Here is a 22,517-nt window from a genome sequence, read left to right on the forward strand (position 1 = left end):
TTTGGGTGTCCTCTATCCTGACACCATTCTCTGAATCCTTTGTGTGCCTGAAATCCCGTCACTCAGGCTCCTGCTTCTCCGTCGAGGGGTCTCAGCCCTCCCTCTCCCTGCATCGCCAGCTCACACTTCCTGTTGCAGCCTAACTAATGCCAAGTCCCATCCTACTTCACACTGACAGAGTAGGGTACTGAGTCAGGTGCTATGCTAAGTCCTAGTCCCAAAATACGTTTTGAACTCCCCCCCCCCAACACCATGATTTTATTCAGGATTGTGTGTCAACTAGGGATGTTCTTCCCCTACCATCAACGACACAAATTCACCTTGACCCATCTCTCATGGTTTTTCTATATCCCACCTCCTTCTCCCTTAAGCCTTTTCTGATAGCCCTACCTGGATGTGTATCTACTCTCCCTCTCTCTTACCTGCTACCCTCCTTTGTAGTACACAACTTAGTATGCTTGAGCAAGATTTGACAGATGCCACCCTATTCACTTCCTGTGAAGGGCTGTGCATGCAGGAAGCCTTCAGCTAACAACTATTTAACCCTTCGTGGACTCTTCATGCACCTGAGTCTTCCATCAACAAGAGGGAGCACAGCATAGATGGCCTGGCTTCAGAATCCTGCTCTGCTATGTACACTGGTCTTGGAAAATTACTAACACTTCTATACTTGAGTTTCTACCTTTGTAATAAAGAGGATAATAACAATAGCCGTTCCTCACGGCTATTATGAGACCTAAATGAGTTATCTTTTATAAAGTGATTTGAATGGTGCCAAGAATGTAACAAATGTCACATAAGTATTTATTAAGTAAATAAAGTCATTGCCAAACTCATCATTTCCCCCATAAAATTGCCTTTCCTTATAACTATTCCATTTTTGTTAATATCCCTATTATTGCTTCCAGCTTTCCAAAATCAGAACTTTGACCTTTTTTTAAAATCTCCTTTGTGTCTGCTGCCCAGCTCATGCTCAGATCTCCCAGGTTCTGGAAAGGAAATATCTGCTAGGAGTGGTGGTGCACACCTTTAATCCTGACACTCAGAAGGTAGAGGCAGGCGGATCTCTGTAGGGCTAAAGCCAGCCTGGTCTACATAGGGAATTTCAGGATAGCCAGGATTACATATAGAGACCCTGTCTTGAAAAAAGAGAAAAGGGGTGGAGGGGGAGGAAGAAAGAAAATATCTAATTTTCTCTTCCTCATGGCTTCAAGAACTTTATAACTTCCTGTTTAATCTCCAGGACACAGTACCAGTCTGCTCGGAATTGTATGTACAAAGTATCTCCAAGCATTCCTTTCTCTGTATCATATCTCTGCCCAAGTACCTACAAAGGTGCCCTATCACCTTCAGAGCCAGGTCTAAATTCCTTTGTCTGTCCATAAAGACCCTCTTTAATCTGGTCCCCCCCCCCCCCCCCCCCCCCCCCCCCGCTGTCTTAATCTTATCTCTCTTTATCTTCACTTCAACCACATTGACCTCCTCCTGGTCTTGTAAAGGTCTCTTGCTGTCTCTACTTCCCTTTGCATGGTTCTTTCTGGCAGGCCCTCGCCCCATCCTCCTAAGCCCCTCCCACCTGCTCATTCTCCAGGGCTAGCTCCCTCCTACAGACTTTCCTGCTGTGTTGGCCCTGCGGCTTCCCTGAATTCTAGAGTATTTCAACTTCGTGCCACTACTGTACCTTGGACTTCTAATGCTACTTTATTATCCCGATATCCCCAAGTAGACTCTAAACCTCTCAAAACTGAGAAATGCAAATTCTAGATCTCCCCCCCCACACACACCCTGTATCCTCCAAAGAAACAGCAATCAAGGAGAGAAAACAAGAAACAAAACACCTCCTAGGCTAACGGTATTTGATTTAGAACTTGCCTCTCCCTTCCCTTTGGAGGCAGGAACCGCATACCTCCCAAGCCTGTTTCCTATATGCTGTGATCACAGATGGCGTGGCACCTCTACCTGGGGGTATTTGCTATAGCCAAAAAGCCTGTTCTTTCTGTGACAAACGCCAACAATCTCCGTAATCTAGCTGCCATATGGTTCACTCAGCCCCGTAGCAAAATCAGTTTCTCAGGAACATCGGAGAGATCAGGCAGGCTAGCTCTCCTGTCTACAGAGTACAAGCAGGTCACCTTGAGCTGGCCCTAGCAGAAACACAGCCTCCAAGGACGAACCAAAGGCCAACTCGACGCATATCCAACGCCCTCAGAAACACATGTCCCCAGAATCGACCCTTTCTCTAGAATCCAGCCTCATGGACCTGGCAAATGCCCTCTTTCCACACTCTCGAGACTCCCCCCCCCCAGATGATGCATCAGGCAAGGACAGAGAGAGGTGCTCTACCCTCGCCATGTGCAGAGAGCAGCCAAAGTCAGAGTTTCATTTCTGTTTCCATAGTGTCTAGTCCTGAGGGCTGCAGACAGAGTAAATCAGTCTTATCGCGGAGCCGGCTGTCCCAATTTAGGAGGGACTGTCCCCACTTCCTGATCAACTATTTGTCATTTCCCCATTCTCCCTCCTTTGTGGATTCTGAAGGCAGGAGGAGGTCAGGCCTCCATCATCCTCCTAAGTAACCCCAACCCTTCCCATGCAATTATCCCAGATTCACGGAGGCTGCTTGTGTTTGATACTCAGAATGGAATAAGGGGAAGCCTGGAACCAAGAAATGCAGCGTTCCAAATATCCAGAGTATCTCCCAGCCTAGGATTTTGCTAAAAATTTCAAGGAAAAACAATAAGCCCATGTGGGCTCTATTTTGGTACCATGCCACTTACCTAATTGGCTTAAAACACTCTCTTCCCCAGTTCTCACAGCTGAAGAAGGAGCCACGATTTGTCTGCTGAAAACAAAGCCTGGCGTGTGAGTACAACCTGCACAAGGTCATATGGAATTCAGTGGCTGAGACGGGGCTCAGGGAGGAAGGACTGCCGTCACTTGAAAACAAACCTGTCAGGGCCTGCGGAGTCTCCTCTTTCTTCCTCAACTAAGGACCTGTAGCCTGGTGCCCTAAAGTCAGGTACTGCCACATCTGATGGCCTGATCCAGACTGCAAATCTGCCATCCACTTACTACCAGACCCCGTCCACACAATGCCCCCACCTCTGTAGTGAAGCAGGAAGTGCAGAGTCTCAAGAGGACTGGGTAAATCACTTGTGCTGAATGAGCCTTCTGTCACCTTGGACAGCACAGCACTGTCCTCTCTCTCTCTCTCTCCCCACCCCACCCCCAAGGTCTCAGCTGTATCGCTCATCCTAGCCTCAAGTGCTCTTCCTGTTCAGTGCCCCGAGTAGCCAGGACCACAGGGATGGCAAGGTGATTTGGACCTGCTTCCTTGGCTGTGTTTCCTTGGGTGGGAAACCATGTCGGTGCCCCACAGAGGCACATCCTTCACTTTCACCTCAACTCATACTTACTGGGATCCTATGTGTAGCATCACCATGAAGCATGTGTACATGTGTACTATGTAGCATCACACAGTGGTACACAACACCAGGACGTTATTAGTGCCCCTGGGTAAAGTTAAGATGCTGCCCATGGGAGCTAATAAGAAAGGACCTGAAACATATATCAGAGACTTGGTGCTCAGTAATAGTGTAAAGAGCAGCTACAATGATGGAGGGGGGAAAATCTAGCACAGCACTTTGTAACTACTTTCATGGAAAGTGACTATCTCAACTGATGTCGTAGATCTGCTGACATTCCCTGTCACCCTATGTCCACCTCCTTCCACGTGCATGAGGCTTACATCCAATGGCCGGTTCTAAGCCTAAGGTGAAGTTCTAAGGGAACTCTTCAAGTCACCAAGCAGTTGTTAAGACATCTTAAGGCACAAAAAGCAAAATATAATGCACCCTTAGTGGCAGCTCCAGTCTGCACCGAAGAAGCCCACAGTGCAGAGAACACACACCGCCTTCCTCCATGGGATGGAGAAGCCGTGAACTGCTATAGACTTGAAAATGCCGGGAGGTGCTTCCGATCCGAGCTGGGCATGGGTGTGGAAGCTGGGAGCTGGCTGAATAGGGAGAGATGTACCAAGTCACAGGAACAGAGAGAGCAGAGCCCCCAAAAGGAAAGAAAGAAAAAACAATGCACACTTTGGAATTCCCAGGCAGTGCATGTTGGCTATAGCAGCTCGAGGGTAAAAGAGTGAGCTAAAGGCTTAGGGAGGCAGCAGCTAAATTGTGGAAGCCCTGCATGCCCTATAGAGAAGATTTACTTTATTCCATAGGCAGTGTGAAGAGGTTATTTAAGATTTCTGGGTTGGAAAGAGAGATCTTATTTTAGAAAGCAAAATCTAACAATAGGTAGTAGATAGGGGAGGAAGGGACAAGGCATTCCGCTTGCAGCTCTAATGGAAATCTGGATGAGATATGATACCCAGCTAGAACATGGAGAATAACAACTGTACTGAGGGCACATCACAGACCTAAAAACTGTCACGAGTTGTCAATGGGTTGCATTCAGGGGATGGGTGTGAAAAGGAAGCCACATATGATTCTGATGTTTGTGGTAGTTTGCAGAACTTGATAGAAATTGCTTGTGGAAGGTGAGGGTACCCTAAACACAATAAGATATAATAAGAATCTGCTGGGCTCAACTGAAGACCTCTAAAAGATCGAAGGTAATGTCTTCAAGAAACTTCTGACAGACAAAAAGGTCCATCTAGATTTTTAGGATGTGCCTCACTTCTTCCCAGAATAGGAATCCTACTAATCCAAAAAGCACCGTCCACCCCACCCTTACCCCACCCACCCAGCTGCCTCACCAGGTGCTCAATGTAGAAAACAGTTTATCTTGATAAGACTAATAGGTGGTGCATGCCTTTAATCCCAGCACTCAGGAGGCAGAGCCAGGCGGATCTCTGTGAGTTCAAGGCCAGCCTGGTCTACAGAGTGAGATCCAGGACAGCCAGGGCTACACAGGGTTTCACAAAAAGAGTGATTTTAAAATGCAAGCATTGCTTGTTTTTAAAGTGTCACACCCAGGACAGGCACCAAAACTACACAGAGAAATCCTGTCTTGAAAAACAAACAAACAAACAAAAAAAGTAAGGCTTATATTGTGGGTTTTTTTCTGATACAGTAGTCTACAGCAATATGTCTGGAAAGCCCCACACACTAGGGAAGAATCATATCATCAGGAATGCCATCAGCTTTGACAGAAAAGGGACAGACTGCAGAAATGACTTAGTTGGAAACACAGTCGACATTTGTGAAGAAAGAAGGCATGGGCAGAACCAGGAGCCCATGGGGTAGAACCATAACAGCGGGAGTCACTCCAGGTGGCAGAGCCGTGCTCAGATGTCAGCTGCACAGCAGAGCTGCTCTTCAGCTAGAGGCAGATGCTCTCTTTCCTAAATGGAAATACCTACTCTAGGGAGAAGGGAAAGACATGACCACTGCAGGGGGTGTGGAGACTGAACTGGAACCCAGACTAGGAGAAATCCATTCTCGGGACAATCGGCAAAATCAGAATGAAATCCGCAGGTTAGTTAACAGCATTGCATCAGTACTGTCAACTTCTTGGCTCGATTGTTTCCGTTGTTTAATCGTTGTATAATCTGAGGAAGCTGGGCAAAGGATATTTGTGGATAATCTACTGTGCTTGCAAAGTTCTTGTAAGTCTGAAATTATTTCAGAACTTAGAATGACAAATGAAGTCATTTTAGAGCTGGGAATGGTGGTGTACATCTGCAATCTCGGCACTCAGAAAGCTAGGACAGGAGTACAGTGAGTCTGAGACCCTGCCTCAAAAAGAAGAGTGATTTTTGCAGGGTGGTAGTGGCGCATGGCTTTAATCCCAGCACTTGGGAGGCAGAGGCAGGCAGAGACAGGTGGATCTCTGAGTTCGAGGCCAGCCTGGTCTACAGAGTGAGATCCAGGACAGCCAGGGCTACACAGGGTTTCATAAACCTGATTTTAAAATGCAAGCATTGCTTGTTTTTAAAGTGTCACATACAGTGGTTATCCTCTATCTATCCCAGCACTGTATTTGGGTACAGAAGTGATATTTGTCTTTTTAGTTCCCAGCCTTTAGATCCAGAAGGATAGTACTAAATTTAGTTGCCAAAGCCAAGGAGCCACATTACAGGAATCCCATCTACACCTGGACCTTATTTGCATAATGAGACCTGGACCCTGAAAATAAATGAGATTGTGGTGGGGAAGCTCTTGGGTGGAGGTGACTATATTTGATGCACGGGAGTATGGTACCTGTGCCAGATGACAGGCTATAATGTCCACACATCCTTTGAAACTCCTTCCGTCTAGAGACAGAGTGTATGTCCCCTATGCTTGAATCCAGAAGAGGCTAGTCATCCTTCTCTAATAAGATGAATCTTGCGGGTGTGATATGTGAGCACACAGCTCTGCTCTCTCATGCAGCTAGGAAACTGAGGCCAGGTCCTTTCTAACCAAGCTCCTCAAGCCCCAGAGCTGAGAGGCAGTATATATGACCAATAACTGGTACTGGCTTAATTGTCACAGTGTCAGATAACCAAAACCGTTTGCCAGGAATAGTCAGAAACCAGAATCAAACAATATGAAGAGACTTTGCCCGCACTGGATGTTTTCTTTAAGCAGGTGTTGACTTAGGCACTTCCCATGGAGTGGCTCACCAGGGCCCATCACAAATCCTTGAGATAGCTCTTATTATTGGCTCTATTTTATAACGAAGGGACCTGAGGTTAATTAATTTGCCCCAGGTAATACAGCTGTGGAGTCACAGAGTAGGATGCACTCAGTTGACTGAAAAGTCAGTTGTAGAGCTTGCATGCAGGTTCACATATTGCTAGGGATAGGAGGTGATACACACAGAGAAGAGACCTAAGGACAGCCCCTCAGAAAGCCGACCCTTCCAAGGTGGACAACAGAAGGAGATCCCATGACTGGGATGATCTGAGAAGGCAGGAGAGGGAGAGAAAGCATATAAAGACATCAGAAAAACCAAAAGCTATACCTTTGTTATCACTGCAGACGCTCATGGCAGGATCCACAAACCAGCTCAACTTTTAAGGGCAACCAGACCAACTGCAAGCCAGCATGGAACTCCTTCCCCAAACTCATAATTCAGTTTCACACGATAGTCATCTCTGGACCATTGAATTAGAGTCAGGTCCATTGAGTTACCCTCTGTTGCCAGGGCAACACTATCCCTTCTCCATCTTCCTCTTGCAATCACCACACTCACTCTTCTCTGGAATGATCAGTTTAATTTCAGGGATGAAAAAAGTAAGCTCTCTCTCCCCTCTTTGTGGCTTTTGTTTGTTTGCTTGTTTGTTTGTTCCCAAACAGGGTCTCACTGTGCAGCTCTGGCTGGCCTGGGACTCACTCTGTAGACCAGGCTGGCTTCAGATTCACAGAGATCCACCTGCCTCTGCCTCTCACGTGCTGAGATTAAAGGTATGCATCACTGTGCCTGCTATAAGGTATAAGGTACCAGGGATTGAACCTACAGCCTCGGTGATGCGAGGCAAGCACCCTGGCAATGAGCCACACCCCCAGCTAAAATCCCCTTACTTAAAATGTGGTTCATGACCTTGGTTGCCCCAGTGAGGAGCACCGAACTCACTCGTGCTCTTCAAAACCAGCTGTTTTCCTTTACAAGGAGCTTCTCAAATGCATTGGAGTTGTAAGGATTTCTCCACAGAGTGCTTCTAAGACCAACACTTTAAACTTTTGCTTCTGTCCAACAGGCCCTGGGCCCAAGGAAGATCCTTCACCAGAGACCCCGAAGCCGATGTCACTACCCAGAAGAAACAGAGATGGAATAAAGGGAGAAGCAGAGGTGACATTGGCCAAGGTGGAGACAGTATTCCCTCTCCCGCCATTCTCCTCTGCCCTGCTGTCTGCTGAGTACACACCACAAACACAGGAACTACTCAGGAAATTTCCATGGGAGAATGGAGACTACCTTCCCCTCCTGGGGTCACTGGTATAGTATGTCTCCTCCAACCTACATTCCCAGCAGCAAAGGGTTGTTGCATCAGAGGTGGTGATGTCTTGCTGTGCCTAGAAGGTAGAAGCACAGCCTCCGGATCAGGATGCATTTCTCTCAGGCTGGGTTCTCATGGATGATGTGTGAGGCTTCTCCAAGAATGTCTCTCCCATACGTCTAGGTCCCACTTGAGAGGAACCAGCTTCTCCAGAAGGGTGAGTAAAGGAAGCAGAGTTCCTGCCGAACAGTCTTTAAGTCCCCAGCTTGTCGAACAGAAGTAAAAGATAAAAGGATGTTCGTTGGCTTTAGAGTATCTCAGTGTAGGGATCACTTAAAGCTTTAGTGACCAAAGTGTGCTCGGATCCAGAGCTTCAGGACTTCCCAGTGTTGGCCTGAACCACCTAGCCTAAGCCCGGAAGGTGCTGTCTGAAAGGGATCAATGTCAGTATCTGGTCAAGACAAATTAATATGCATGCCACTAAGAGGCCAACAGAGTGTCACTAGAGATGCAGGCAGATCTGCTACACACAGTTCCACCTTTCCCCACCCCAGGTCTTAATCCCACCTTCCAATAGAGACTGGGATCTAAAGTCCCAGGAAGGGTTGGGGACTTCCCAGAAGAAGTCTCTGGATATTCTTTTCTGCTGTTTGGTAACGGGCCCGAGGAAAAGCTGTTGCGTTTAGATTAAGAGTGAGAACATCAGGAGGACTGAGCAGGAAGGTGGGTGATGAAGGAGCTCTTAGCATCAGGTAAGGGGGCGTTAAGTGAAACCCATGAGAAGAGGCTGTGTATAGGAAACCAGTAAACCAGCACACACCTGTAAGTCAGCAGGCAGACTGCGCCAGGAGGATCGACAGTTCTAGGCCTGCTTAAGCTACTCAGGAACATCAGGTCTCAAAACAAACAAACAAACAAACAAACAAACAACAAAAAAATGCCTAAAACTAAACCTTAGTTAATTAATTAAATGAGAGAGAGAGAAAGACAGACAGACAGATACAGAAAAACCAACTATGTGACAGCCACAGGCTGTTGGAATCCCCTGTACCCTTTCAAAGAAAATCTTCATTTATGGACCTTGGGTTCACTCTGACAAACTGACCATGCCAGGTTTGAGACTTCTCCCCTCCCTCTTTAAGAAAAATTTCTTTGCATTATCTTTTCCCTGCAGTTGCATCAACCATGACGAAGTTGGGAAAGCTGCTCCAGGTGCAGCCTTGCTGTTTTCTCTCTCCCAGGGATGGATTCAGACAGGATGATCACCTACTTAACCGGCTGGTTCCATCTGGGCAGTATAGAAACCCTCCTCGTCTCTCAAAATCCACACAGAGCCAACCAGAAGAGAGCTGTCCACTGGTGCTTGTGAAGCTCAGTGCTGGTCTAAACGAGCATGGGAAGTGATGCATGGAGATTCTGTACCCACGGCCCCAGGCCCCAGTGGAAAAGACTGCAGTGGAAAGAAGGCTGGATTCCAGAGCTTCCTGTGAGGTCAAGACCAGGGGTCCTCAGAACTTGGTGCTGTGCTGGAAGAGAGTTCCCCATAAAGAAACGACACCAGTTCCCCATCGTTTCCCATCCAATACTTCAACCAAGCAGACAGAGAGAATGCTTCACCCAGGAGATGGAGAAGGGATACCCAAGGAGAAACATTAACAAGACACAGAGGTAATGTGCTCCTCTTTAAAATCAAAGGATGGCTCTAAGAAACTATGGTTTCCAGAAGTCCCCAAGTTGCCTACTGGGTTTAAAAAAAAAGGTACAGTAAACTCTGAACTTAGGCTCTTAACTTACTATGGAAGTGGTGCCTGGCCATGCCTCTTGACACACTCATCCCGAAGCATGAGCAAGTGAGCTTGAACAAGTACCACTAGACACTCCTGTGGGAGACCACAGTGGAGACTATTTGGAAAGCTCAGGTGGCAAGAGAAAGTGGTAGATCTCTCAAAAGGCCAACTAACCAAGTCAGAAAGGAAACTCAAGCCAAAATATTACCATATGTGGAGAAAACTGTCAACAGAGAATTCTAAAGTTCAGGGGGGTGGGAAATGAGGAGCTGCTTGCAAGAATATGAAGAAACTAGCCAGGCATGGTGGTGTACACCTGTAAACCCAACCCTTGGAAGACAGAAGTGGGAGGCTTGATGAAAGCCTGGGGCCAGCCTGGTGCACACACACAGTGAGTTCCAGGCTAGACAGAGCTACACAGTTCTGAAATCCAGCAGTGATGACACTATGAGGAGACTGTGGGCTTCCCAGAAAAACACTGAACTGAAAGATGACTGAGGGCCAAAGTGCTGCCCTTGTGGAGACAGCTGGAGATGTTTTCCAGAGTGTTCTGCTCCCTTGGCCTGGACTGTTGTCATCTGAGTAGTTTCAAAATGTGTCTAGGCCAAAAAGCAAACGGGCAGAGATGTGTCGGTAAGTGATGCTGGTGATGAATACTAAGACTGCAAGAATAGGACCTAAATAATTCTTCAGGATTTGTGGCTAGCCGAGGACCCCTACATTAACAGTACCCAACAGAGAAAAGAACTCAAGCAAGAAGTCTTGACCTGTAAGTATCTAAGAAGCAAAGTTTTGTACTTCCATCAGACTCTACACACCAATTAACAAATTAATTAGAATAAAATTAAATGCACAGACTCTAAAACTGTCACCTGTGACATGACCTCATTACTCCTCTGACTATGGGCAGCTATCAGAGCTGTCCCAACTTAGGCCTGAAGGAGCTTGTCCCTACATCTTGGAACCCCAAATCAAATCAGGGTGAGTTGGGGACCCTGCTTTGAAAAGTCCGGAAGCTTTCAGCCATGTCCCAGGATCTTTCAGCAGCTCCTTCCGACAGCTGTAAAATGTAAGCGACAACGAGCTGCCGTCAAAGCATGGACCTGGCGGGGTGACAACAGTTCATTCACCCCGTGAGCGTGATGAGATGTTTGGGGACACGCTGACAAGCCTGGATCTTAGACTTCTCTGTGAAACAGAGGAAAACAGTGTTTACTACAGACGTTCCCCCCCAAAGTGACCACAACATACTCACAAGCCCAGCAAGATCTGTAGCATATTGGGGCCCTCCATAAGATTAGCACCCATACCCAGGGACTCCTATGGGCTATCCTAAAACAAGACCACTCTCATGCAAAACCATTTCCTCTCATTACGCCACCGCAAACCCAGCCCAGTAATTCTCAAGCTCAGATTAATAAAAACATCTGGGTGGAAACTATGGTTTTGTGTACACTTCCCTCTACTGAGCATACTTCTAGAACTTGACATTTTTATTTACTCACTCCTCCTGCTTACATTGGTCTAGGTTAAGAAGAAGAAGTATTTGGTCAGGCTTCATAGCATGCCCCTTTAACCTCAGCACTTTGAAGGCAGAGGCATACTGATTTCTGTGAGTTCAAAGTCAATCTGGTCCACATAGGGAGGTCTAGGCTAGCCAGGGCCACATAGTAAGAGCCATGGAAGAAGAAAAAGAAGAGGAGGAGGAGTGGTATGTTACATTTTATGTGCACGATCTCTTTTAATATTCATAATGGCCCTATTAAATGACCACCATTCCCACTTTATGGGAAACTAAGACACAGAAAGTAAGTTGCCCAGCACCTCCCATCTGAAATACACAAAAGATGGTTTCCAAGCCCAGGTCCACCCGACTGGGAGACTGAAGCCCTAGTCCATTACACTGTATTTAGTAGGATTTTCTGGTTTTACAGGAAGGGCATATTTTCAGAAACCTCATCTAACATCATAATTAATAGTGAAAAGTCTGGATGTTTTCCTCCGTGAATAGAAAAGCCTGGCTGCTCTCAGCACTCCTATTCAACATTGTACTTGGCAGCCCTAGCTGGTGCAATAAGGGAAGAAAGAGAAAGAAATGGCAAACAGAAAGGAAAAACTGAACTTTTTTGCTGACAACATAATCATGTGCATAGAAAGTTCCAACCAATCCAAAAAAGAAAAGCGGTATTGGCACCGGAAAAAAAAAAAAAAAAAAAAGTAAATCTATTAGGGTCGCAGGATGTAAAATCAACATTAAAAATGGAAGGGCAGGGGTTACAGCTCAGTGGCAGCATGGTTGTCTAGCATTCACGAAGGCCTGGCTTTTAGTCTCCATCATCACACTCAAAGAGAATTGCATTTTAATATTCTGTCAGCCCTCTGTATCTGTGTACGGTATAAGCTATGATAGCTACTTCTGTAAAGAATGCATGCAAGCTTTCATGTTGTCACTACTTTCTAAGCAATGCATGCAGGTCAGCAACTATTTACACAGCTTTTCCATCGTACTAGGTATTATAAGTAATCGAGAGATGACTCTAGGAGGGTATGTGTAGGTTATATGCAAACACTAGAGCATTCATAAGGGATTTGAGCACTTACAGATTTAGGTATTAATGAAGGGTCATGGGGCTGGTGCCCTGCTGTGGATATCGCTCTGTATAAATAAAACGCTGATTGGCCAGTAGCCAGGCAGGAAGTATAGGCAGGACAAACAGAGAAGAGAATTCTGGGAACAGGAAGGCTGAGCGAGGAGACGCCACCAGCCGCCGCCATGAGTACCAACTGGTAAGCCACGAGTCATGTGGCAAGGTATGGATTTATAGAAATGGGTTAATTTAAGATAGAAGAACTAGATAACAAGAAGCCTGCCACGGCCATACAGTTTGTAAGCAATGTAAGTCTCTGTGTGTTTACTCGGTTGGGTCTGAGCGGCTGCAGGACTGGTGGGTGAAAGCGATTTGTCCTGACTCCACAGGCCAGGCAGGACCAGCAAAACTCTAGCTACAGCGTCCCTTAGATACTAAGAGACAAATGCGTAGGTGGACAATAAAATCGAGTTAACAATACCATTTATAATACCATCCCAAACATGAAACACATTAAATTTGACAAAATACATACAAGCCACGTTGCCACATTCATGGATAACCAAACATTACCAAGATGGTTTTCGTTTGTTTGTTTTAGACAGGGTATGTCTACATAGCCCTGCATATCATGGAGCTCACTCAGGCTAACCTTAAACTCAGAGAAATCGCCTGCCTCTGCCTTCAGAATGCTGGGATTAAAGGCATGCACCGCTATGACTGGCATACGTTGATTTTGGTTTTGTCTTTTTAATTTTTTTGCCTGTACGTTTCACTATGCACCACTTGTGTGTACCTGGTGCCCATGGAGGCCAGAAGAGGGAGTCAGATCCTCTGGAACTGGAGCTACAGCCGGTTGTGAGCCACCCTGTGGGTGCTGGGAATCGAACCTGTGTCCTTTAGAAGGGCAGCCAGTGCTCCTAACAGCTGAGCCATCTCTCCAACCCACCAAATTGTTTTTAAACTAAGACTTCAAATGCTGCTTACATAATTAAGAACAGGGACCTATCGCCCCAGTCCACCTTTCTAGTTATTAATCCTTAATCATGTCTTCCTTTCTTTCCTGTCTTTTTGCCAACCACAGTCATGACCTTCTACTACCGAGAATGCTGCTCTCTGCATAGAATTGATTTGAATTAACCGATTCATCTCTCTTTATCCTCAAACCACTCCCACCTCATCTATCTCTCGCTTTTGGAATCACGCCTCCAACTGCTCCAAGACATTTCTGACATTCTCTAACAGATATGTCCGTCTTCCCCTTTATGATGCTCCTCGCCCTCCGCTCCGAGCACTGGGTGGTCATCAGCTACACTTCATATAGTCTAAGTCACAGATCATGCTTCAGACCTGAAAATCCACCACCAGCAGGATCTGTAGCCAATGTGTTGAAATCAACATCAAAAGGATAAACAATTTTAGAATTCCCTTTAAATAACAAAACCTTCGGGACACAAACCCACTGCTGTCACCACAGAATTAAATGCTGCCCTGATGGCTGCACAGGCTGGGTTAGATGTTTAGCCATGTGGTGACCTTCTTTTCATTCAATTCTGAGTTAGTTCATTTCGGTTTGGTTAGATGGGCCAATACCAAGATCAAGGCCAAGTAAAACATCCCAGCCTAATGGAGAAGGACAGTCCATTTTCAGTCTTCATAAACCAGACAAAGAGGAGCGGGGGGTGGGGCGGGGAGGAACAGTGTCCTTAGAGCAGGGTAGAGAATCCATGAATGATTTAAATAAAATAATAATAATAATAAAAAAAAGACAAAGGAGTTTGCATCCGGAAAGAACATAGAGGGTAACTTGAGTGTCATTATTCTGGCAGGGGTCTGTATTGCTAGTAGACAGAGAAACCCTGGGGATACCTGTGCCTCTGCCCTTGTGGAAACATCTGCAAGGGGAAGTGAAACGTCAAGCACTTCTCACCCACCTCAGGAGGCTAGCAGCACAGCCATGTCCTGAGCAGAGGCTCACAGAAGGACCGGCTTTGGAGAAGCTGTACCTCTGTCCCAGAAAAGGTCCCTGGAGAGGTATTTGGCTCTCGCTGCATATACAGAGTGGGAGGGGAATGTGACCGTAGGTTGAGCTCATATGCCACACTCTCCTTGAAGCAACTAGCTGGGGAAAAAGTCCTGCCTTCAACTTCCTTTCCTAATTATCAAAAGCATCACAGCTGACGGGCAGCAACGGACTTCAATCAGTGCAATTTGTCTTTTGACCCCAGGTTGGCAAAAGCTTCTCAGATCTTTGTCTGGGTTCTAGTATGTCTTCTTCATGTTATTCTAATGCCCTCTGATTGTCCTCCATGTCTGCCCAACTTCTTACAGCCTTTGCATGGCATTCTAGCCCAGCAAGATTAACCAGTCTACATTGTTATTTTCTTACACTTACGAGTTAGCTAATTTACTTATTTGGTGTAAGTGTGTGCCTGCCGCGGTGTGTGCGTGGAAGCCTGAGGACAACTTGCAGAAGCCAATTCTCTTCTTCCACCGTGTACATGCTAGAGATCAAACTCAGGTCGTCAGCCTTGACAGCGAGCACATTCACTCACTGAGTCAGCTTGCTAGCTAGGCCTGTGTACTGTTATTATTAAAAGAGTCTACTTTAATTTCATAAAAAGACTAGACATTTCAGCAAAGAGTGAGTTTGAGATGTTTGGGTGGATTAACTGGGCATTTTGACAACATGACTTCCCCTTTAGCGTGTTTAATTATCATGTTTAACAGACATCCTTACAGTTTATGTTGACACTTTCAAAACAACATTCTCTCCTAGCGACGACTTGAACCCTGCCACTCAAGGGAGAAATCAACAGATCATGTAAGGATTTTATTTGGAATTGGCATTCTCTTTTGTAATCTTATTTTTTATCCCCCCAAAGGAAAAAGGTGATATTCAGTTTTAAATTTTAGGTGTACAGTTTGCTTTGTCATCAAAACTAATTGTAAACATGAGAAGGAGACATTTTCAGCTTTGTCATGATATCATAGTACTTTCACAATCAACTCAACTGCTTCCCTCAATTTTCTGGAGTTGCCTACATCATCCCTTGAAACTCATAAACTGGATTTATTTCTGTGTACAGATTCTAAAAAGTAAATGGGCTTAATTCACTAGAAACAGAGAAGAAAGTAATACTCATTTCACATCCATCTAGCCAACCAAACTCAAGAGTGGATGGGAGCATATCTTTAGAAAAATTTATACTAACAACATTTTAACCTTTGAAAAAGAAAAACCGAAGAACATGTTGTTAAAAACTTCACAGGGTGCTGGGCATGTAGCCAGGGCTGCATAGTGAGACCATGTCTCAAAAAAAGGAAGAGAAATTTTAAAAAGACTTAACAGACTGATATTGATGTCACCATTCCTTTCCCAAGTCAATATTTAAAACACCAAATGCCACTAAGCCAACTCAGGGGGTGGAGTCCCACTGTTCAGATATTTGCAAATTTACTTTCTCCTCTACTTACCTGAAAGGCATTTTCCCTGATCCTCCCAAAATTTCTAAATCTTTTCCTCAGTGGATGTCCTAACAGTTCTCAGGTAACTAAATCCCTCTAGAATCATCAACATACAAGCCTGGTCAAATTCCTCACAGATATGGAATCTTGAAATTCTTCACACAGGGACTCTGCTGAGTACCTGTGGACAGAGTCTCAGCCTCACTTTCAGAGACAAGCCTTTGGGTGGCTCTCTTGAGCATTGAGCATCCCAATAAAGACTCACAAAGTCCACTTTCATCCACTGGGATGAAAGGTGTGCGCCCCCAACGCCCGGCGAGATTTTAGTTTCTTATCCTAGGATTATATTTGTGAGGTAAGGTGTGGGTAAAGTGGAAAAGAAAGATCTTTGACTTGACATAGAAAAGGAGTCAGGCCGGGTGGCGGTGGCACACACCTTTCATCCCAGCACTCGGGAGGCAGAGCCAGGAGGGTCTCTGTGAGTTCGAGGCCAGCCTGGGCTACAGAGTGAGATCCAGGACAGGTACCAAAACTGCACAGAGAAACCTTGTCTCAAAAAACAAAAGAAAAAAGAAAAGAAAAGAAAAAAAAAAAGAGAAAGGAAGGAAGGAAGGAAGGAAGAAGGAAGGAAGGAAGGAAAAAAAAAAAAAAAAAAAAAAAAAAAAAAAAAAAAAAAAAAAAAAAAAAAGAAGGAAGGAAGGAAGGAAGGAAGGAAGGAAGGAAGGAAAGAAGGAAGAAAGAAAAGGTCTCAGAAAAGCAGCAGAATCCAGGTAGTCAAGATCTTGGGTTGTAACCTGGGAAGAATTTACCATAAAATTGTCTCTTTTTTGGGGGGGTTTTGTTTGTTTGTTTTGTTTGTTTGTTTGAGACAGGGTTTCTCTGTGTAGCTTTGGAGCCTTTCCTGGAACTCACTCTGTACCCCAGGCTGGCCTCGAACTCACAGAGATCGACCTGCTTCTGCCTCCTGAGTGCTGGGATTAAAGGTGTGCACTACCACCGCCACCACCACCACCAGTCTGTAAAATTGTCTTAATGACAAAGTTAACACTCTCTATCTACTAAAAAAAAGAAAGAAGAAGAAAGAAAGAAAGAAAGGAAGAAAGAAAGAAAGAAAGAAAGAAAGAAAGAAAGAAAGAAAGAAAGAAAGAAAGAAAGAAAGAAAGAAAGAAAAATTCAACACTATGAAAAAATTCTTTTTAGGGAAAGACACATTTCAAAACTAAACTATTTTTACAATTGCTTTAGAGCAGGATAGGTGAGGGCAGGCACGACAAGGAAGGGGAAAACTTGCACTCTACATTCTGATGTACTTGCTGAATTTTGAGCCATAAAAATATGTTCCTTATACAAAAAACATAAGAGCAGCTTCATTTTAAAAATAAGCTGTTACTAGAGAATTAAATTTAAATGCCCTGGTAATAAAGGATGGTAAGAAGGCTACAAATGCCTTGATTAGTAGCTAAGAGGAAGTTAGTCAGTTAGACTGTTAATCAGACTCGAGAGATCCCAAAACATTTGCTGATCAAACTAATACTTTTATTTGCATTTAAATTTGGGAGGGGGTGTGGTAGCCTCCCTCCTCCCCACCCCCACCCCACCCCCAGAGAGCACCTTCTCTAGCAAGACCTTTCTTCCCTACCTCTCAGATCCCATTAATCACCACAGTGATTAAGCAGATTGTGGCCAAGTACTCTAATTGATAAGGGCTCCTTTGGAGCAGGGAGAAGAAAAAAAGGAAAGAAAATGGGTTCCCATGGTGACAGGTAAAGGCTACCATCAGACTCAGCTTTCCCCGAACAAAACTTGGTGTCACGGATCAGAAAGTTGAGATTGTTTCCACGTGAACCTGGGAGTGCCTTTTATGAACTTGACTTCATCCACTCAAAAGAGTGTCTAAGCTAGACATAGTACCAAACACTGCGGGGGCAGGAGGTGAGGACAAAGAGGATCTCAAAGATAAGGTGTTATTTCTGTCCCACAAATTGGACTCTGCAAAGGAAAGCAACCACACAAGAAATAATGGCATTAGGGTGGCAATTCAGTCCTTGCACCTATAACCAAGCCCCCGGGACCGGTCAGCTTCTAATCTGGTTTCACTTTCCCATCTTCAAGCTGCAGCACAGCTGGCTTCCCAGCTGGCTGGGGAAGAAAAGATTCTGCAAATAAACAGCGTTTTAAAAATATGCGGCCACTTTTGCTACACTGAGTTCTGTGAACCACCTTCCTCTGATATGTGAATCTGGGTACCAGATTGGTTTCAAAGTCCCCAGAAGCACACCTCACACCAGAGAAGCACAAGTCAGCAAGTCCCAAAGGGAAGCCTCTGTCTTCTTTCCTGTTGTCTCCCGAACATATTCAATTAGGAAATGGCTTAAAAACATTTATCTGAGAAAGGAACAAGATGGGCTGTGATTATACCAAATACGTATGAGCACCCCTTACAGCAGAGCACTATGCAAAGAACAGGACAAGCTTGCAGCAGCGTGGCAGAGTTACACCGTCCCTAATAAGGCCTTTGTAGCTCCACCTCTCCTTTCCACAGAAGGCTCAGAAAACATCTCCATATATGCAAATTTCTTAGAAATGCAAAGATTTTACTCTTTACCACTAGAGGTAGTCGTTTTTGATTAATGCTATACATCAGATCTACAAAAGACGCCCCTTTGGTTAGGCCTGGCTCTTCCAGACAGACCCCTAGCTACCACTCTACCTTAGATCCCAGACTCTCAGACCACACTTCACAGTTGCAACTAGCCATTATGAGGACCTTCTAGGAGGGATCCAGGATGATCCTTGGGTTGATGTGACTGAGGAATGGTGCTTTTAAGCACAATATATCCTTCCATATGGCACATCACCCCTAAGTCCCCTCCCCACACATAGTTTCTAGAAGACCTCTCCAGGAACCACACACCTCTGGAGCCCAGACAGCTCAGAGCAGAAACTGCCTGAACAAAGTAACAATTCAACCCTAGTTGCTCAATATAACGGCTACAATGACAGTTTCCAAGTGCCAGCTTCCCTATTTTGCAATGGGCAAATCTGCTCCAAGGAGAGAATGTTCCCAATGACCCTGTGGCCCACAGGGCTTTCTTTAGAATAGAAAACAGAAAATGAATGTGTTAGCTATTTCCTGCTGAGCACAAGGAAGGTGTTGTGGTTAGTTAGGCTGATTTTGTTTCCTCATTTAATATGCCATTACAGCACATGTTTTCTTTAACTGCATAACAGAAAATAAGAAAGCATAGTTTATATTCTTCTGTCACATTATCTCCAGTTCCATAAGTCTCCTCTCACAAAAATGCCCTTTAGTTTCTAATCCTCTTATGTAAAGCTTCTCTGATGCCTATCTGTACACTATCATCCCTGGCACTTTTTTTTTTAATTCTAAAATATTTGCTGCCATACTCATTCCTGCTCCTCGATAATTTATGATGTGTGAGGGCCTTCCCTTTACAAGTGATTGCAGTCCTAAATTTATCTCTGCAAGAACTATACTACACATAAATAATACGAGATGCCCAAAGTCTAAAAGCAGAGTATATTCATGACCTCAAATCTCTCATGATCTCTGCATGCAACTGTTGAAACTATGACATGCTCACTCAAACAACCAAGGTGCAAGGACATGAGACACTATGGGGACAAAGGGCAGGAGTGCCTGTTGTGATAGTGGTTGACAATAACTATCAATCCTCAGTGACCCTGAGGAGGGAATCATGTGCGTACATACACTGTGCATATTCAGGAGCAATTCACCAAGAACCCAAACAAAAGCTGTCCTTGGACAAGGTTCAATACATGTTTTTACTATCTTCTTCCCACTGCACAATACAGTTAGTTCCACAATTCCCCAAGGGATCTCAGATAAAATACTTAGTAGAATTAAAAAGAGAGAGAGAGAGAGAGAGAGAGAGAGAGAGAGAGATTCTTAGCTGGTCTCAACTTGTCATCATAAAACTTTTCAGAGCATAAAACCCAAATTAAAAAGCAGGCAATAATATTGCTTAGAATAATAACCGAACCATAAACTGCCCTCATTCCCCAGTTTTTCCTCTCCATGGTAAAACACTTTCAAGATTCTTCTCATTAAAGTGATCAGGGTTTTGCACAGTGCTTAGATACACTCCCACAACTAACTGCCTAAAATTTGTCTCTTACAGGAGCAGGGGGAGGGAGGCTTCCAAAAGCCAAAGGCATTGATTGCTCTAGAAAGATGACAGCAGATTTTCCAATTAGCTGTTACTCATATTTTTTTTTCTACTCAAACCTGTCTACACTACCCAGGTTCAGTCAATAAATTGGTAAATACATCTACTTCTATGAGAGTTCAGGAGATCGATCACAATTCAGGGATCCAACAGTCCTGAATTACGCTAAACATCGCAGATTCAGCCTTTAAAAAAATATCTTATTGAGAAATCAGTGGGACTTGGAGACAACAAGAAAAAGCTGCTAAAGTATCATTTCTTTGACTTCCGAATGGGAGCCCCTCACCCTGGGGCTGCACAGATGTGCAGGCTTGCGTTTCGTTTATAATCACCAGCATTCCTGCACAGCACCCAGTATTGTGAAGATAGATGCGGTCAATACATCCTGCCAGGAAGATGTTAGAGCTGAACTTCAAACATTCAGCAAAAGCAAGTTACTCTCTCATCACCACCACCACCACCATCAAGACCAGGTGAGATACTTCACAAACGGCTAAAAGAGCGTCTGCTCGCTGGTTCTGGGGGTTAAGAAGGGAAGGCTGGGCTACTCTCTTAACAAAGACAGGCGAAGCACGACGGAGGGGCGGGGTGGGGGGGAGCCCAGAGCCACACGGAGAACGGAAAACAGTAGCAGAAAAAGTCCAACTCTGCCTGCGCCAGCGGTGTGGATGAGCAGAGCAACGAGCCGGGAGAGGAAGGAGGGGGCGGGGGCGATCATTCCCTAGGAGAACTTGTAAGCGGAGGCCTTCACAGCCTGGGAGTCTGCCCAGCTGCTCCTGTAGACCCTGCCAGCCTGGCCAAGGCAGGCCCCCGGGAGCGGAGCGGGCGAGGCCTCTGAGGGTCACTCCTGACTCACTGAGCCTCAGGCCAGCGCCGCCCGGACCTCACCGTTTTCCCTTCCGCTACTGGGCTATGATGGCAGCTTTCCAGCCCCACATGCCATACATCAGCCGCAGATCCCTGTTGGCACAGGCCAGCGCCTCCCCACCAGCTCTCGCCCCTAGCGCACACTTTGAGCCTGATTTCTCCTTCTCCCCAAGCCCACACCCTCACCCACCCGCGACCGGCGCCCTGTCCAGGGGCGGCCCCACCCCCCGGCGGCCGAGCGCTGCCAGGCCTGGGCACCTGCGGCACCTCTCCGCCCCACCCCCATCCTCCACCACCTCCCTCCTCCCCCCTTTCTCCAGCAGAAGGAGGGGGCGACTCACCGCAGTCAGTGCACAGGATCTTGCCCACCTCTTTCTTGATGTTTTTGCCGTTAGGGTCGACCGGGGCAAAGGCCGTCTTAAAAACTAAGGGCTGCTCAGTGGGCTCCAGGAAAAAGATGTAGCGCTGGTTCCTTTCGAGCGGCACACAGGAGCCCACGCTGATCACCTGCTCGCGCTGCAGCCCCCCGCTCCGGAGCGGCCACTTGTCCAGCACCTTCACCAGCGCCACCCGACCCGAGGCGGGCGGCTCGCGGGTGCTGTTAGAGCTGGAGCCGCCTGCCGGGGCCAGTCCCTGTACCTTGCCCTCCACCACCACGGGTGCCTTGTACGCCTGGTCCTGCACCGACTTGAGGCTGGGCGAGTAGCAGGCGAGCGACACACCGAAGAGCAGCATCGAGAAGCCGGGGGCCGGGTCGCGCCTCATGCCGCCGGCGGCTGCGGCTCGCGAGCGGGCGGCGGCTCTCGGGGTTGCGGGGCTGCGGGGCTGCGGCTGTGGCTGCGGCCGCGGCTCTGGGGGCGCAGCGGGACGGGAGATGCTGCTGCTGCCGCTGTTGCTGTTGCTGCCGCCGCTCTCGCTGCTGCTGCTGCTGTTGCTGCTGCTGCTGCTGCTGCTTCTGCTGCTGCTTCTGCTGCTGCTGCTGCTGTTGCTGCTGCTGCTGTCGCTGTAGCTGTAGCTGTAGCTGCTGCACCGAGCCTTCTCCAGTGGCGGCGGCAGCGCTGAGCAGCAAACCTGCCGCATCTGGCCAGGCCATTTGGGGGGCTCCGCCGCTCAGCCGCCGCCGCCTTGGGAGGGGAAACAGAGCCCTCTGGAAAACCGGAAACAGCGTAACGTTAGCGCCTCGAAGCCCTCCACCGGCAGCCCGGGGAGGTGGCCCAGCCAGGGCAGGGGACAGGCGGCAAGTGGGCCGCGATGCGCAGCCCGGCGCAGCGCAGCGCTCCCTCCCTGCGCGCCAGGACTTGGAGGAGGATGCGGAGGATGGGACGCCCGCCCACTTGCTCTCTCGCGCCCCCCTATCACCGGACCAAGTCAGGAGCGTGGCTTCTGCAGGGGAAGCTTGGAACTGCACTGCTTTAGTGCCCGCCTTCAGCCCGCAGGGGCGCGGGAGGAATCGTGCCACCCTTTGCTCTTGGGATTTATAGGCATGACAGTGGGGTTTAGCGCCGTGAGGAGAGGGTGGAGAAACGAAGAGGCTACTGATAACATCCCAGGAACAGGGGTGTAGGACACAGGGCGTGCCCCTGCCTTCAGCCCTAGGCTGTATCAGGGAGGTAGCCAGGGCCGGGATGGAGCGCCTGCTTCTTGCCTCCAGGGCGGTCTTCTT

At 46.8% G+C, this 22,517-nt stretch overlaps 1 protein-coding gene across 2 annotated transcripts in view; it reads right to left on the reverse strand.

The window, feature by feature from the left end:
- Window positions 1–22,149, reverse strand: part of Nrg2 (neuregulin 2) — a 190,162-nt gene extending 168,013 nt beyond the window's left edge. For both annotated transcript variants that reach the window (XM_028886757.2, XM_028886758.2), the window contains exon 1: window positions 21,196–22,149. In XM_028886757.2, coding sequence (XP_028742590.1) covers window positions 21,196–21,934 — 739 coding nt within the window. In that variant the 5' untranslated portion in view covers window positions 21,935–22,149. The remainder of the gene's footprint in view (window positions 1–21,195) is intronic.
- Between the last annotated feature and the right edge of the window lie 368 nt (window positions 22,150–22,517).

The sequence above is a fragment of the Peromyscus leucopus genome, chromosome 19 (genome assembly GCF_004664715.2).
Source record: "Peromyscus leucopus breed LL Stock chromosome 19, UCI_PerLeu_2.1, whole genome shotgun sequence".
Lineage (NCBI taxonomy): Eukaryota > Metazoa > Chordata > Mammalia > Rodentia > Cricetidae > Peromyscus > Peromyscus leucopus.